This window comes from Chironomus tepperi, unplaced genomic scaffold, assembly GCF_022539635.2.
Source record: "Chironomus tepperi strain 1889 unplaced genomic scaffold, CSIRO-AGI_Ctep_v1 contig_58, whole genome shotgun sequence".
NCBI classification, from domain to species: domain Eukaryota; kingdom Metazoa; phylum Arthropoda; class Insecta; order Diptera; family Chironomidae; genus Chironomus; species Chironomus tepperi.
In genome coordinates, this window is record NW_027226180.1 from 615,087 (window position 1) to 627,892 (window position 12,806).

At 37.2% G+C, this 12,806-nt stretch overlaps 2 protein-coding genes across 2 annotated transcripts; one reads left to right on the forward strand and one right to left on the reverse strand.

Annotated features, from left to right (window-relative positions):
* The first annotated feature begins 1,896 nt into the window (after positions 1-1,896).
* On the forward strand, positions 1,897-6,991 carry LOC139100376 (uncharacterized). The gene is made up of 4 exons (XM_070652991.1): positions 1,897-2,185; positions 2,650-4,036; positions 4,778-4,992; positions 5,218-6,991. The coding sequence occupies exons 1-4, from the start codon at positions 1,974-1,976 to the stop codon at positions 6,611-6,613; spliced, it is 3,210 nt and encodes a 1,069-aa protein (XP_070509092.1). The 5' UTR covers positions 1,897-1,973; the 3' UTR covers positions 6,614-6,991.
* On the reverse strand, positions 6,976-12,742 carry LOC139100019 (palmitoyl-protein thioesterase 1-like). Its single transcript, XM_070652597.1, has 4 exons — positions 12,572-12,742; positions 11,199-11,366; positions 8,414-8,573; positions 6,976-7,972 (listed from the first exon to the last, which is right to left on the reverse strand). The coding sequence occupies exons 1-4, from the start codon at positions 12,656-12,658 to the stop codon at positions 7,479-7,481; spliced, it is 909 nt and encodes a 302-aa protein (XP_070508698.1). The 5' UTR covers positions 12,659-12,742; the 3' UTR covers positions 6,976-7,478.
* Positions 12,743-12,806: the final 64 nt, after the last annotated feature.

Genomic DNA, 12,806 nt, shown 5'->3' on the forward strand with positions numbered 1-12,806 from the left:
CCGACATTTGTCAGTGTTGAACTTTTGTTTATGGACTTTATTTTGGGGAGTTATTTTTAGAATATTTATGAATGAAAAATTTGATGAGGAATTGATGAGAAATTATGGTTGAATTTTTGGGTGAATATTTTGGATGCAATGACTCTTAACAGGCAAAGAACTTGATTTCATGGTACAGGAGTGTCACTATGGTACCTAAAAGTGGTTTCTTTGCCTGTTAGCGTACATCAAACTTAGTAGTTGCTTATTCAGATGAAAGGGTGGGGGAGGAGGTAAGGTGGGCTTGGAGGTCTGCCTGTCTCCTTAATTCTTCAATTTTCTTTGGTATTTCGAGGCAAAACCCTAAAAATCAACCAAAATTGAGGGAGGTATTCCCTCCAATTCAACTTATCCATCAAGAACCCTCTTAATCTTACTCTAAAGCATGTTTGAGTTACTTCCTCCTCCCCAACCCATCCTCCTCCTCAATACCCCTCCTGAATCCAACTCTCAATCTTCTCTGAATCACCTCTCCAGCCGATATATTTCATAATTTTGCTTGCCTATATCTATATCATTTTTTTGTTATCAAGTTATCAAAAGTTAGCAACAGAATATTCAAGAGAATGTTATCAAGTAGATTATGGATTGGATACTTTTGGTTGATAAATGGAATTGAGCCAAACTGATGTAAAATATCTTTGAAATTACAATAGATGCTTGATGAATTTCATAATGTTGAATAAATCTTGAGGTATAAGGATGAAATGTTTAATGAATGGTACTGGGTTTAGTATGAAATAGTTCGGAAGGGATACTAAAGGGAGGGTTTGTGGGAGTATAATTCATAATATCATAAATCAGTTAATCAAGCCTTAGGTCGGCGTGACTCTGACTTGGTGCTATACCAGAGCATGAGACACCAAACCAGAGTCAAGTGCAGCATTCCAAAGTCTGACTCTTCTTGGAAGTACCCAAAGCACCATGCTACAGTCTAGAATGCCAACCCAGACTCAATCTGATCTAAATCTCACATTTTGGATCAATTAAGTCACTTCTGCTTTAGAATACATCACTGCATGCCGGTTATTATCTAAAATGACAACAAACTCTTCTTTCTGACCTTTAAATAACTCATTTTTCTCTCTGTTATACACACGCTGCTTAGAATATTCTGAGTTGAATATCGCAACAAATGATATGACAATAAAAACTGACCTTCAACTTGAAAAATTTGCTAAATTAAATCAGATTTAATCAAAATGTGATAACTTAGTTGTTGTTTTCTTGGAAATAATAACGAATTTAATCGAATTTAAAACACAGCAACAGCTATTCACAGCTAGTATTGTAAGACGAGTTATTAACAACAGACTACGTTGAACCGGTAATGTGTCTAAGAGACCTGTTGAAGCTGTTATTGATAAGAACTTTAGATTTGATTTTGTTGATGTTAAGAGATCACCTAGATGGGCATAGAACTGATGTCAGGAAAGAGGCTGTTGAGAAAGGCAGCACTGATGATTAGCAAGGGACAGCTAGCGATATAACTAGCTTATGGTGACAATTCCGGGATCCTATTCATCATAATTGATCAGTTAAGTCAGCGATGTGAGCAAGTAAGATAGCAGCTTCTCAAAATATGCTCAACAGCACACTTCTGTGTCTCGTGAACTGCTTAGTGTCACAGCTAACATGCAAGCCTATTGATTCTATTCTCCATACCAACTTAGTTCCAATTCAACCCTACAGTCTTCAAGTCTGAACAGCAATATTGATATAAAATTTCAATTCATAACAACTACAAAGACAATTTTTATTATCTTGGCTTACACTTGAATTAAATTGATAGATAGAGTCCAAAAATGTGAGAGCTCCGTGAGCATTTTTTCACATAAATTGAACCATTGTGAGAACATTTTACTCAGTTCAATACCTTAAACTAAATAAAGTGGAAGCAATTTTCATTTTAAACATCCAAATTTCATATAAACATGGACATATTACTCATAATAATTTGGATAGCAATCATCCTTGGATGGATATTGTATAGGAAGTTTAGAAAAGCTTATGATGAGTACGATGGACTTGGAATGCATTACGAGGGTGCTGTGAAGACATACAAGGATTTTGTCAATATATTTCTGATGAGGGAGAACTTCATTTATACGATTATGAATCAATACAATCGATTTAAGGGACAACAGTGAGTATTTTGGGTTAAGAAATATGTTGTGGTTTAATGGGGGTCATAGCTGAGTAGCAATACGGGACATAGTTGACAGAATGTCAATGTGGAGGCTTTTTTGTGGATTTTTGAGCTTTTTTTGTTGTCCGGACACCCAAAGTTCAACTTTATATGCCCTGAATGTCCTATTCGGACTCCCAATGTCCAGTCTGCACCCCTAATGTCCTGTTCGGACTCTAAATGTGTTACTAGCTCTGAGGGTACTCAGACTAAGTTCTTCGATGCTTATATGGTATTTTATGGTATAATTCTACCATTGGAACTGTGTATTCACACTATTGTTCCATGCCAGGACCTTCAACAGACCCTCAACCTTTCCTTCCATCAAAACCCTCCCATTTCCACCTCATAACCCCACCCCACCCCCTAATTCCAACTCAAAACTCCAAAATCCAATTCTTAAAATCCCCAATGTTTTCTAGAATCGTTCCAGTATTCAGCCTCTCCCAACGAGCCTTCTTAGTCCGCGATGCAGAAATTGTCAAGAAAATTACAATCAAAGATTTTGATGCATTCGTCAATCATGACAAGAATTTTAACGAGGATATGGACACAATGCAAGGCTTCATATTGTTCTCCTTACAAGACGACAAGTGGCGCAACATGAGAAACATCTTAAGTCCAATATTCACAAGCAGTAAGATGAAGATGATGTTTGGGATCTTGTCAGATTGTGCCAGTGACTTTATTGAGCATTATGAGGATGAAATGAGGCAGAATGGAAAGGTTATCATGAACTGCAAGGAATCCTTCTCGAGATTCACAGTTGACGGCATCTGTTCAGCTGTTCTCGGCTTCAAAGGTGACTGTGTCAAGAATAAAGACAGTGAACTGTTCAAATTCACAATGACCATCCAAAAAATCGACATGATTACCACAATTAAGCTTCTACTTTTTGTCACATTCCGTAAACTTTACGTGCTGATGAAGCTTCAAATTACTCGAAAGGAAGTTTATGACTTTTTCTACAATGCAATCGTCAAAGTGATGAAGGAACGCGAACAGAATGGAATTTTCCGTCCCGATGTCATTCAGCTGCTCATGCAAGCCAAAAAGGGACAACTTGAGATGCAGGATAAGGAACATGAAGTCAACGAGGCTGAATTGTCAAATTTCTCAGCAAATATTGAGTATGATGTAAAGGCAAAGAACAAGAAAATGACAAATTGGACGGATGAACATTTTATGGCACAAGGATTCATCTTCTTTGCTGCTGGATTTGACACGACTAATATTTTACTACAAGTCACAACTTATTCACTTGCTAAGAACAAGGATGTCCAACAGAAGTTGATCGATGAAGTCGATGAAGTCGTTGCAAGCCTTGAAGGACGTCAAGTCACATATGAAGCACTACACAAGATGAAATACCTGGACATGGTCATCTGTGAAGCACTCAGAATGTGGTCACCAGCTGCTTTGACCAACAGAGAATGTAGCAGAGATTACAGCCTGAAATTAAGTGATGGAAATACTTTGAAGCTACGAAGCGGTGACATTTTGAACATTCCAATCTACTCGATCCATCATGACCCAAAATACTTTGAGGATCCAGAGAAGTTTGATCCTGAAAGGTTCAGCGATGAGAGGAAAGGATCGATTGTTGATGGATCTTATATTCCATTCGGATCTGGTCCTAGGGTCTGCATCGGATCCCGTTTCGCACTAATGGAAGCTAAGTTGCTGCTTTTTAACATTTTGAGTAAATTTACATTTGAAGTTTGTGACGAGACACCTGAAAAGTTTGATTTAAAGCCAAGCTTTGCTAATTTTGACTTGAAGCAACCAGTTGTTGTGGAATTGAAGTCAAGAAAATGAGATTATTTTTGAGTAGATTGTAGAGTAGTTGATTTTTTAAGTAAATGGGCGAGTTAGTCCATAAAGCCAAACGTATGACTAGTTTAATAAATATTTGAGTATATTAACTGCTGGCTTCCTTTTTTGACATTGAATGAATGAACAGGAGAGTCTCCCGAACAGCACAATGGATTTGCTAGAGCACTGCTACATTATCGTAGGAATGACTAAGTCATTAGGCTACCATGACGGCTGGTTTCTACTCATTTTTACGATAATCGTATCAAATGCATTTCATTGCACTGTGCTTCTCGGATTTCTCAATTTTACAAATTTTTGGTGTGGTTAGTTCCTTCCCAAATAGCACAAATCGCTTAATATATCAAAAATATATGGCTGAAGTACGTCATAATATCGTCGAATTTGGTCAAGGCATTAAATACGAACCAGGTCGGTTATATTCTGACTTGCTGTAGAATTTTCTTTTAGTCTGAGACCGGGAAGTCTTGTTATCGACTATCTAGAACCCCAAATATGAATTCTTATCTCCAAAAACACATATTCACAAATTTAATACAATCTTCATCACTTGTTATCAAACCTCGCAGGTGAGAAATATTTGAGAGAAAATATTCTGATAAGCATTAAGTCAGTCTCAATTTTCGTCAGTCAAATCATAAACATCGTTCAATTGAACATGTCCAATCAAGTTTTTGTCAAATAAATTGAAAAATCTCACAAAATTGGACTTAAAATATGGATTTAAGCTTAATAATTGTTTGGATCACAACATTTGCTGGATATCTTGTATATCGAAAGCTTAAAGGAATTTACGATGACTTAGAGAGTTTAGGAATTCCTTATGAAGGTGCGGGTAAAGGCTGGTTGACAATGCTGAAGATATTCAGTGTTAAGGAGAACTTCTTGGACAGCATAATCGATCAATATAATCGATTTAAGGGACAACAGTAAGTAGATTATGTAAAATTGTGGGTTTTTTGGGTAAGGGATATGAATTGACAGTGGTGGACAACCTGTGTGCTGCGACACCCTTGTTTACCGCCAAAAAATGCCAGGAACCATGTGTCATGTTCTGTTTCAGCCTTGGCTAACCAAAAAGATGTGCCACGACAAACAAAAGGTGGCCCACCCCTGCATAATCACCTTAATCACCTCCCTCATCTCATTTCCAGAATCGTTCCATCATTCAGTCTCACAAAACGAGCTTTTATGATACGCGATGCTGCATTTATCAAGCAAATTACAATCAAAGATTTTGACACATTTGTGAATCATGATAAGAACCTAAATCCAGACATGGATAAGTTATCAGGTCGTATGCTATTTGCGCTATTTGATGATGAGTGGCGCAACATGAGGAACATCCTAAGTCCAATATTCACAAGCAGTAAGATGAAGATGATGTTCGGGATATTGTCAGACTGTACAAATGACTTTATCAAGCACTACGAAGAGAAGGCACGAGGAACTGGAAACGTGATCATCAACTGCAAGGAATCCTTCTCAAGATACACAGTTGACGGGATATGCTCAGCTGTCTTAGGCTTCAAAGGTGACTGCATCAAGAACGAAGACAGCGAACTCTTTAAATTCACAATGAGCCTTCAAAAAGTTGACTTTTGGATGTTCGTTAAAGTCATAATCTTCATGGTCGCCCACAAGCTTTACGTCCTGCTGAAACTTCAGCTGACTAGGAAGGACGTCCATGAATTTTTCTACAATGCCATCGTCAAAGTGATGAAGGAACGCGAAGAAAAAGGAATTTTCCGTCCGGATGTCATTCAGCTACTCATGCAAGCCAAAAAGGGACAACTTGAGATGCAGGACAAAGAAAATGAAGTCAACGAGGCTGAATTGTCAAATTTCTCAGCAAATATTGAGTATGATGTGAAGGCAAAGAGCACAAAGATGACAAATTGGACGGATGAGCATTATATGGCACAAGGACTGATTTTCTTCCTTGCTGGATTCGACACGACTAACATATTGCTGCAAGTCACGACTTATTCACTTGCCAAGAACCGAGACATCCAGCAGAGATTAATAGATGAGGTTGATGACGTCATTGCGGGTCTTGATGGAGCTTATGTCACATATGAAGCACTTCACAAGATGAAGTACCTCGACATGGTCATCTCAGAAGCTTTAAGGTTCTGGCCACCAGCTGGTGTCATATCAAGAGAATGCAGCAAGGATTATAAGCTGAAATTAGATGATGGAAAGATAATAAAGCTTAGAAATTCAGACATTGTGACTATGCCAATTTATTCAATTCATCATGATGAGAGGTACTATGAGGAACCAGAGAAATTTGACCCTGAAAGGTTCAGTGACGAGAGGAAAGGATCAATTGTTGATGGATCTTACATTCCATTTGGATCTGGTCCTAGGGTCTGCATCGGATCACGTTTTGCATTATTGGAAGCAAAATTGCTGCTTTTTAACATTTTGAGTAAATTTACATTTGAAGTTTGTGACAAGACACCTGAAAAGTTGGAATTGGCAGCAAGTTTGTCCAATTTTGAATTGAAGGATCCAATTGTTGTTGGGTTGAAGTTGAGAAATTGAGGATTAGATTGATATTTAGGTGAGGATCTAGATGAATGAATAGCACATGTCGGTTAATCGATTAAAAATCCGGAATTAGGCTAGTATAGCTCTGGGATAGTGTTGGACTTCAATCAAAACCCTGTAATAAGTCAGAGTTAGGCCAACCATGCCTGAGATCGACACAGTGAACAAAAAATACATTAGAACTAGTCATCAACTAGACATTAACTAGTTACAACGCATTTTAGTCCATTTAGGCGGATTTTGGATCGATTAATAGTTTTGTGCTAAGGAAGAGGTTACGACAGTTAGGATTTCACTTGAGTATGTAAATTAGTGAGCTAAGGATGTAGAATGGATCAAAATATTAACAAAACCAATTAAAATCTTACAAAATTTGTTTTATTCGTCAATTTGTTTAAATAATATATTAATTTTCTTCATTTTAATCTCATACAAATAATTTTGAACATAACTAGCCTCGGAAGCCGAATTGGAAAAAAGGCATCAAATCTCCATTAGGTCAGCATCAATTAAGGATATTGAACTGATCGAAATTGATATGAGAATGTGATTAATCAGCTCAACATTCTTAATATCACAGCTAGAAGTCGACTCTGATTTTGTATGGAATTGCCGACTAGATTCGACTTGATTCCAGAGTTGATAGGACTTTGGGAGTCCGGATTCCAGTAAAGGTGCTTCTATATTGAAGTACTGTCAACTCAGCTTGACTCTGTATAAAATCCGAGTCGACTTCGAGCTCTGCTTGATGTTTTTAGTCACATTAGTCTTTAAATGACTCCAAATTTGCCAAATTTACCCCAAAATTCACCCGGATTGCCCACAATTTCTCCCAACTACGTTCCCCCCTCAAGTAACCCTAATTCTTCAAATAAGCATTAATAATATTCTCAATAAACCACTCATTCCTAAACTGCAAATGATTTCCTTCAATTTCAATAAATTTCAGCTTTCCATCTTCCTTCATCTTCTTCAGTCCAAGCTTATCTTTTGTAAAAATATCACTTTCCTCTAATGTCATCAGTTCCACATCACTGCCTGGCTTATAAAATCCAAACCATGAACTCTCAACAGGCTGCACCATTGAGTCATTCATAAACTTAACCATAACAAAATTTTCTAATTTTTGGAGTCTGTCGATGTATTTCTGCTTAATGGACTTTTCATTGTTGATTTCAGCTATGAATGTGCTTTTGGTTCTGTAGACATCTTCGTTCTTTGGATCATGCCAGTATGTGGCTTGGACGAGGGTTCGTTGTACCCATCCGGCGTAGGCGGCAAAGTTGAGAATCTCACGTAGATATTCGCAGGTTTTTGTAGTTAGAGATGGGCAGTTTGGGAGGCCGTAGACGCCTAAAAATGGATGGAAAAAATTAGAGAAATTTAGGAATTTTTGTGATTTTTATAAAGAAATTCAAGGAACAACAGGGAGTCCAAGGAGGGGATTTTGGAGTCAAACCTCCGCTTTCACTTTGAGGCGCTATACCAAAGAACCCTCTCAAATACAAGATGGGGGAGCCAAATAGGAGCCATTGAGGAACCAGGGCGGAACCAGGGAGGAACCAGGAAGGAACCAGAGCGGAACCAGGAAGGAACCTGGGAGGAACCAGCGCGGAACCAAGGTGGAACCAAGGAGAAACCAAGGAGGAACCAGGGCGGAACCATGGCGGAACCAGGGCGGAACCAGGGCGGAACCAGGGCGGAACCAGGTAGAAACCAGGTAGGAACCAAGGCGGCACCAGAGAGGAACCAGGGCGGAACCAGGGAGCAACAAGAGTCAATATAAATCAATACCTTGATGCTGTCCACCCAATGTGATCAAATTCTTAACTTTGGCTGCTGGGCATCGTTGTACGAGTGCTCTAAGGAACTGTGAACCTTGTGAGAATCCAATTGCATTAAAGCCATTCTGTAGATTCTTGTCATTTGATATTTGGTAGCAGGCATCTTCAATCTAGACAAAGAAAATAGAAAATTATGTAAAATAGTCAGCATATTAAGCACCAAATCACAACCCATAATTTCTACAGATCATAAAACATGCAATTAAATCCATTTCATCAGCATAACTTGACGTGAAGGTCAAAATGTAAAGTCTGTAGCTGTGGCTGCACAAACGTCGATCATCGGACAGAAAATCAAGAAAAAAAAACTCGATTGCAATAAAAATTATTTGGTTAAGTTCATTGACAAACTGGTAGCTTTGAGCTAGATTTGTGAATGTGTCGATGCAGGGTCGCAAGCTTAGACTAGACTGACTTCTAGTTTGACTGCTTATTGACAAGTCTGCAGCAAGATTTCATTTGTGTCTATGAATTAAATGCTTTGGTGTACAGCAATTAGACAAAATTATATGGTATGGTACAGTGACTTTATGTAATGCAAGAGGTGACTTAAGAGGGCGTCATTTCCGAGTTTGAGGTGTGTATGTATCTTGAAAATGGACAGAAAGTGTTGGGAAAGATGTGAAAATTTCTTAATAGTTTTTGAATTAAAATTCCAACTTTTTAGGCTTTAAGCATCTGGGAAAGCAAGTACAATTCGTAAAAACAGCCAAAAATCCGGCTTCAGAGTAGAGTAACTCTGACCTTAGACCAGATTTGATGAAATCCAACCTCAAGCCAGAGTCAAATCAGCCAGAAGCCGGACATTTCTGGATATTCCTGATTTCTTTGTCAAACCTTATTTTTGACTCTATAAACCTCTATAAACCATTTGGAGTCCGACTCCCCGAGTTCTGTCTACTATGTCTACCTGTGCTCTCACCTTACACCTAACTATGACCAGTTCTCCTCAACTTCAACAAGTCCCATTTTGCAGTCTAATAACTGTCAAAAAATATAAATATAAACTCAATCACGGTCAGCAGGTTCGTCATAAATTCAAACATTTGCATTCAATTTTATTGCTTATTAATCTGTTAAATATATGCAGCACAAAAAATACATCCAAATATTAATTGGCTCAAATAAAAATGCTTATAAATAAATTCAATTTTTTAATGCTACTGGTCAGTCGACAACAATATTGGATATATTTGCATAAATGTGACGTAACACAATAAAATGCTTTCTGCGATTTAAATTTCGTTCGATTTATTCACAAAAGATTTTTTTTTTTCTTTTATGTAACGTAAATTATTGGATTTCTTTTGTTTGAAGAAATTTTATGTAGTTGCTTATGAATGAATATCGATTAGGGGCTTGTCCGCTTGTTACGTATCGTAAATGGTCGACTTTTTGAGACTCTCTGCTGCTTCAGACCGGCGTGACTCTCTCATAGTGGTTGGCAACTTGTGTGCTGCGACCCTGCTTTATCATGATGAATATGACAGCACAAGTCTTAGAAGTGACTATAAATTCGAACCCAGCCCGACTTGAGTCTAGCCTGAGGTCGAATTTCATCAAATCTGAACTGAAACATGACTCAAGCTGACCTTAAGACGGATTTTCGACTATTTCTTCGCCGTGTCCCTTTCATAAACCAAGTTTCAACCAAATTTGGTCAGAATCATGCCAGATCTTCAGGAAAAAGTTGCAAAAGCCCCAAAATTATAGCTTAAATTCAACTTAATTAAACTTTATGTTTTTTTACCAAATTTATACTGAATTTTTAGCCAAAAATCACTCACAAGTCAGCCACAATTTAGCATAAGTTTCACTCCACTAAGTAATTCGTTAAGCAAAAATCACACAAAAAAAAGCTTTCATTTTCATTTCTATTTTTTGCATTTTTAATTTAGATTCACTTAAATCTTGCTTGAAGCTTGAATTTTAAGTCATTATTTTATTGTAATTAACTAGTTTGTTGCCGTATATGTAAAAGAAGATTTCCTCTAATTTCAAGCTCAATTGCTCGACTTGAATTTTTAGAGTTTTACATCGTTACATGCACAATCGACAACATAAACGCATTCCAATCATTCCATCACATCACGCATAACAGTTTCAATGAACTTGGCTACTTGCAGTGTTGAATAATTTTTTTTTGCTGTGTTTTAAATATAATAAATGAAGGAAATTGTCGTATGCCGGCAAAATTTGAAGTGAAGCTTCGGAGGGGTAGCTAAGGGTGAGGGGGAGACTTATGTGCCCGATGTCTTCGGGATAAGACGCAAACGTCCAAAAATCCGGCTTCAGGGCAACATGACTCTGACTTTAGACCTAATTCGATGAAATCCGACCTTAAGTCAGTTTTAAGTTACTCAGTCCAATGTGTGCTCAATGTCTGTCCCCCCTAGCTATATCACTGATTGAAGTAAATTCCACCGAGCCTTAAACGTATTCATTTGGGACACAACTCGTTCCCAACACCGAGAATAGTTGGGTATAGACATGGAGGACTTTCTAGAGGCCTTCTCGAGGCGAAGGGAACTAAGTAGCATTACCTGACTACACCCCTGACTTCATCAATCTCCAAGAAATGTCGCAACTTTCTCAAAAAATGCACATTTCCTTCATTTTTTCTCACATAAATTCAGACACTCAATTATGCTGTCGTTTTTTCAATAGAAATAGTCACAAATGGGTTGTGCATTGGGCGCCATAAATTCATCCACAATTCTCAAAACAAAACTCACCTGCTTATCAGGATGTATAAAATATCCCGACTCATAATCTCTGATGTACGATCCACCAATCTCCAATGACTTTACATAAATTCGATTGTCCAAAGTTCTTTCAATTAACTTTTTTAGTGATCCGAGTGAAAAAACAAAGCAACATGAGTCACCCATGCCATGCCACATCTGTTGAACAAAATTAAAAGCACGAATATTTAATAAAAACCTTCGACTGCAATTTGTTACAACTTTTTTATATTTCTTGTTATTTTTTTGTTTTGTGAATGTTGTGCAGAAAAATTAGATTGGATTCTGTTTGGAGTTTGTTGTTGCTGAATTAGAGCAGTGGTGGACAAACTGTGTGTCAAGACACACCTTGGTGGACAATCTCGACTGAAGCTACACATCTCATATGAATCATGGCACTTCCAATAATTTATTATGCTTTCTCGAAGTCCCGGTCTAGATAAATTTTCGGAATCGGAATCGGGATTGAAATTTTCGGGAATTCTTGTGATTTTTCGGGATCGGAAAATCCTGCATATAATTTATCGAGACACACAGGTTGCCCACCACTGGCTTTAAAACATTGAGAAATCGTGATGTTGAGATCTTTGGCTTGAAGCCAGAAGCTTGAAGGAGGATAATTAATGGGATTTGGTTGATGGAGTTTCGGAGAATATGGGAGAGCTGTGGGAGTTGTGGAAGGGTCATACTTAGGGTCACACAGTCCTCTTTTTCATACAAAATTGGTAATAATCTGATTAATTTGTTAGTTTGCTCAATTTTGAATATTTAGAGAATTTTGGAACTTAAGTTTGACAAATTTTAGCAATTTGATTGAAAATCAGTCAAATTTTCATCAAAAATTCACAAATTATCTTCAAATTTCAGCTTAAATTGACAAAATTTCACTCAAAAAATGCGAATTTCTCCAAAATTTGCCACTTTTAATTAATATTCCACAAAATTTCCCAGAATTCTTCAAAAATTCCTCAAAATTTCTCAAAATTCTTCAAAATTCTCCTTCAACTCCTCCACTATAATCACAAAAACACAAAGTCAACTCAAATTCGGCATGAAAAAGTCGATTAAAGTCAACTCGAATTAATTAGTGACAATTTTTAGATAAAATTCACATTTTTGATCGAAATTTTGTCAATTTAAAATTAAATTTGACGATAATTTGAGAATTTTGTCAAAAAATCACAAGAAATTTACAGAATCTAATCGACTCCACACAAAATCAATCCAAACTTTGTCAAAACCGCCCACAAAAATTCAAATTCCTCCTCCACAAACTTCCAATCTTATCAAACTTTCTTTGTCTCAATTCACAACAAAAACAAATCAAATTTTTCACTTTTTTTAAAATTCATCAATTTGTTTACCACAACAGGCGTATATCTCTCATCAGTCACATTTTTACCATAAACTTGTGAAAAAATCACACAAAAAGCCACAAAATCTAATCTCATTGCACCGCAAAAATCTCTCAAAGACTGCCGAGATCAAGAGCCAAAAACAAGTGGAAAAATCCTCAAATTGGGTTTTAGTCAAGTTGACTAAGAATTGCAGCTTAATAAGCGCTTCCTGTGCAGGGTTGTGTACGCAGTCAACTGACAG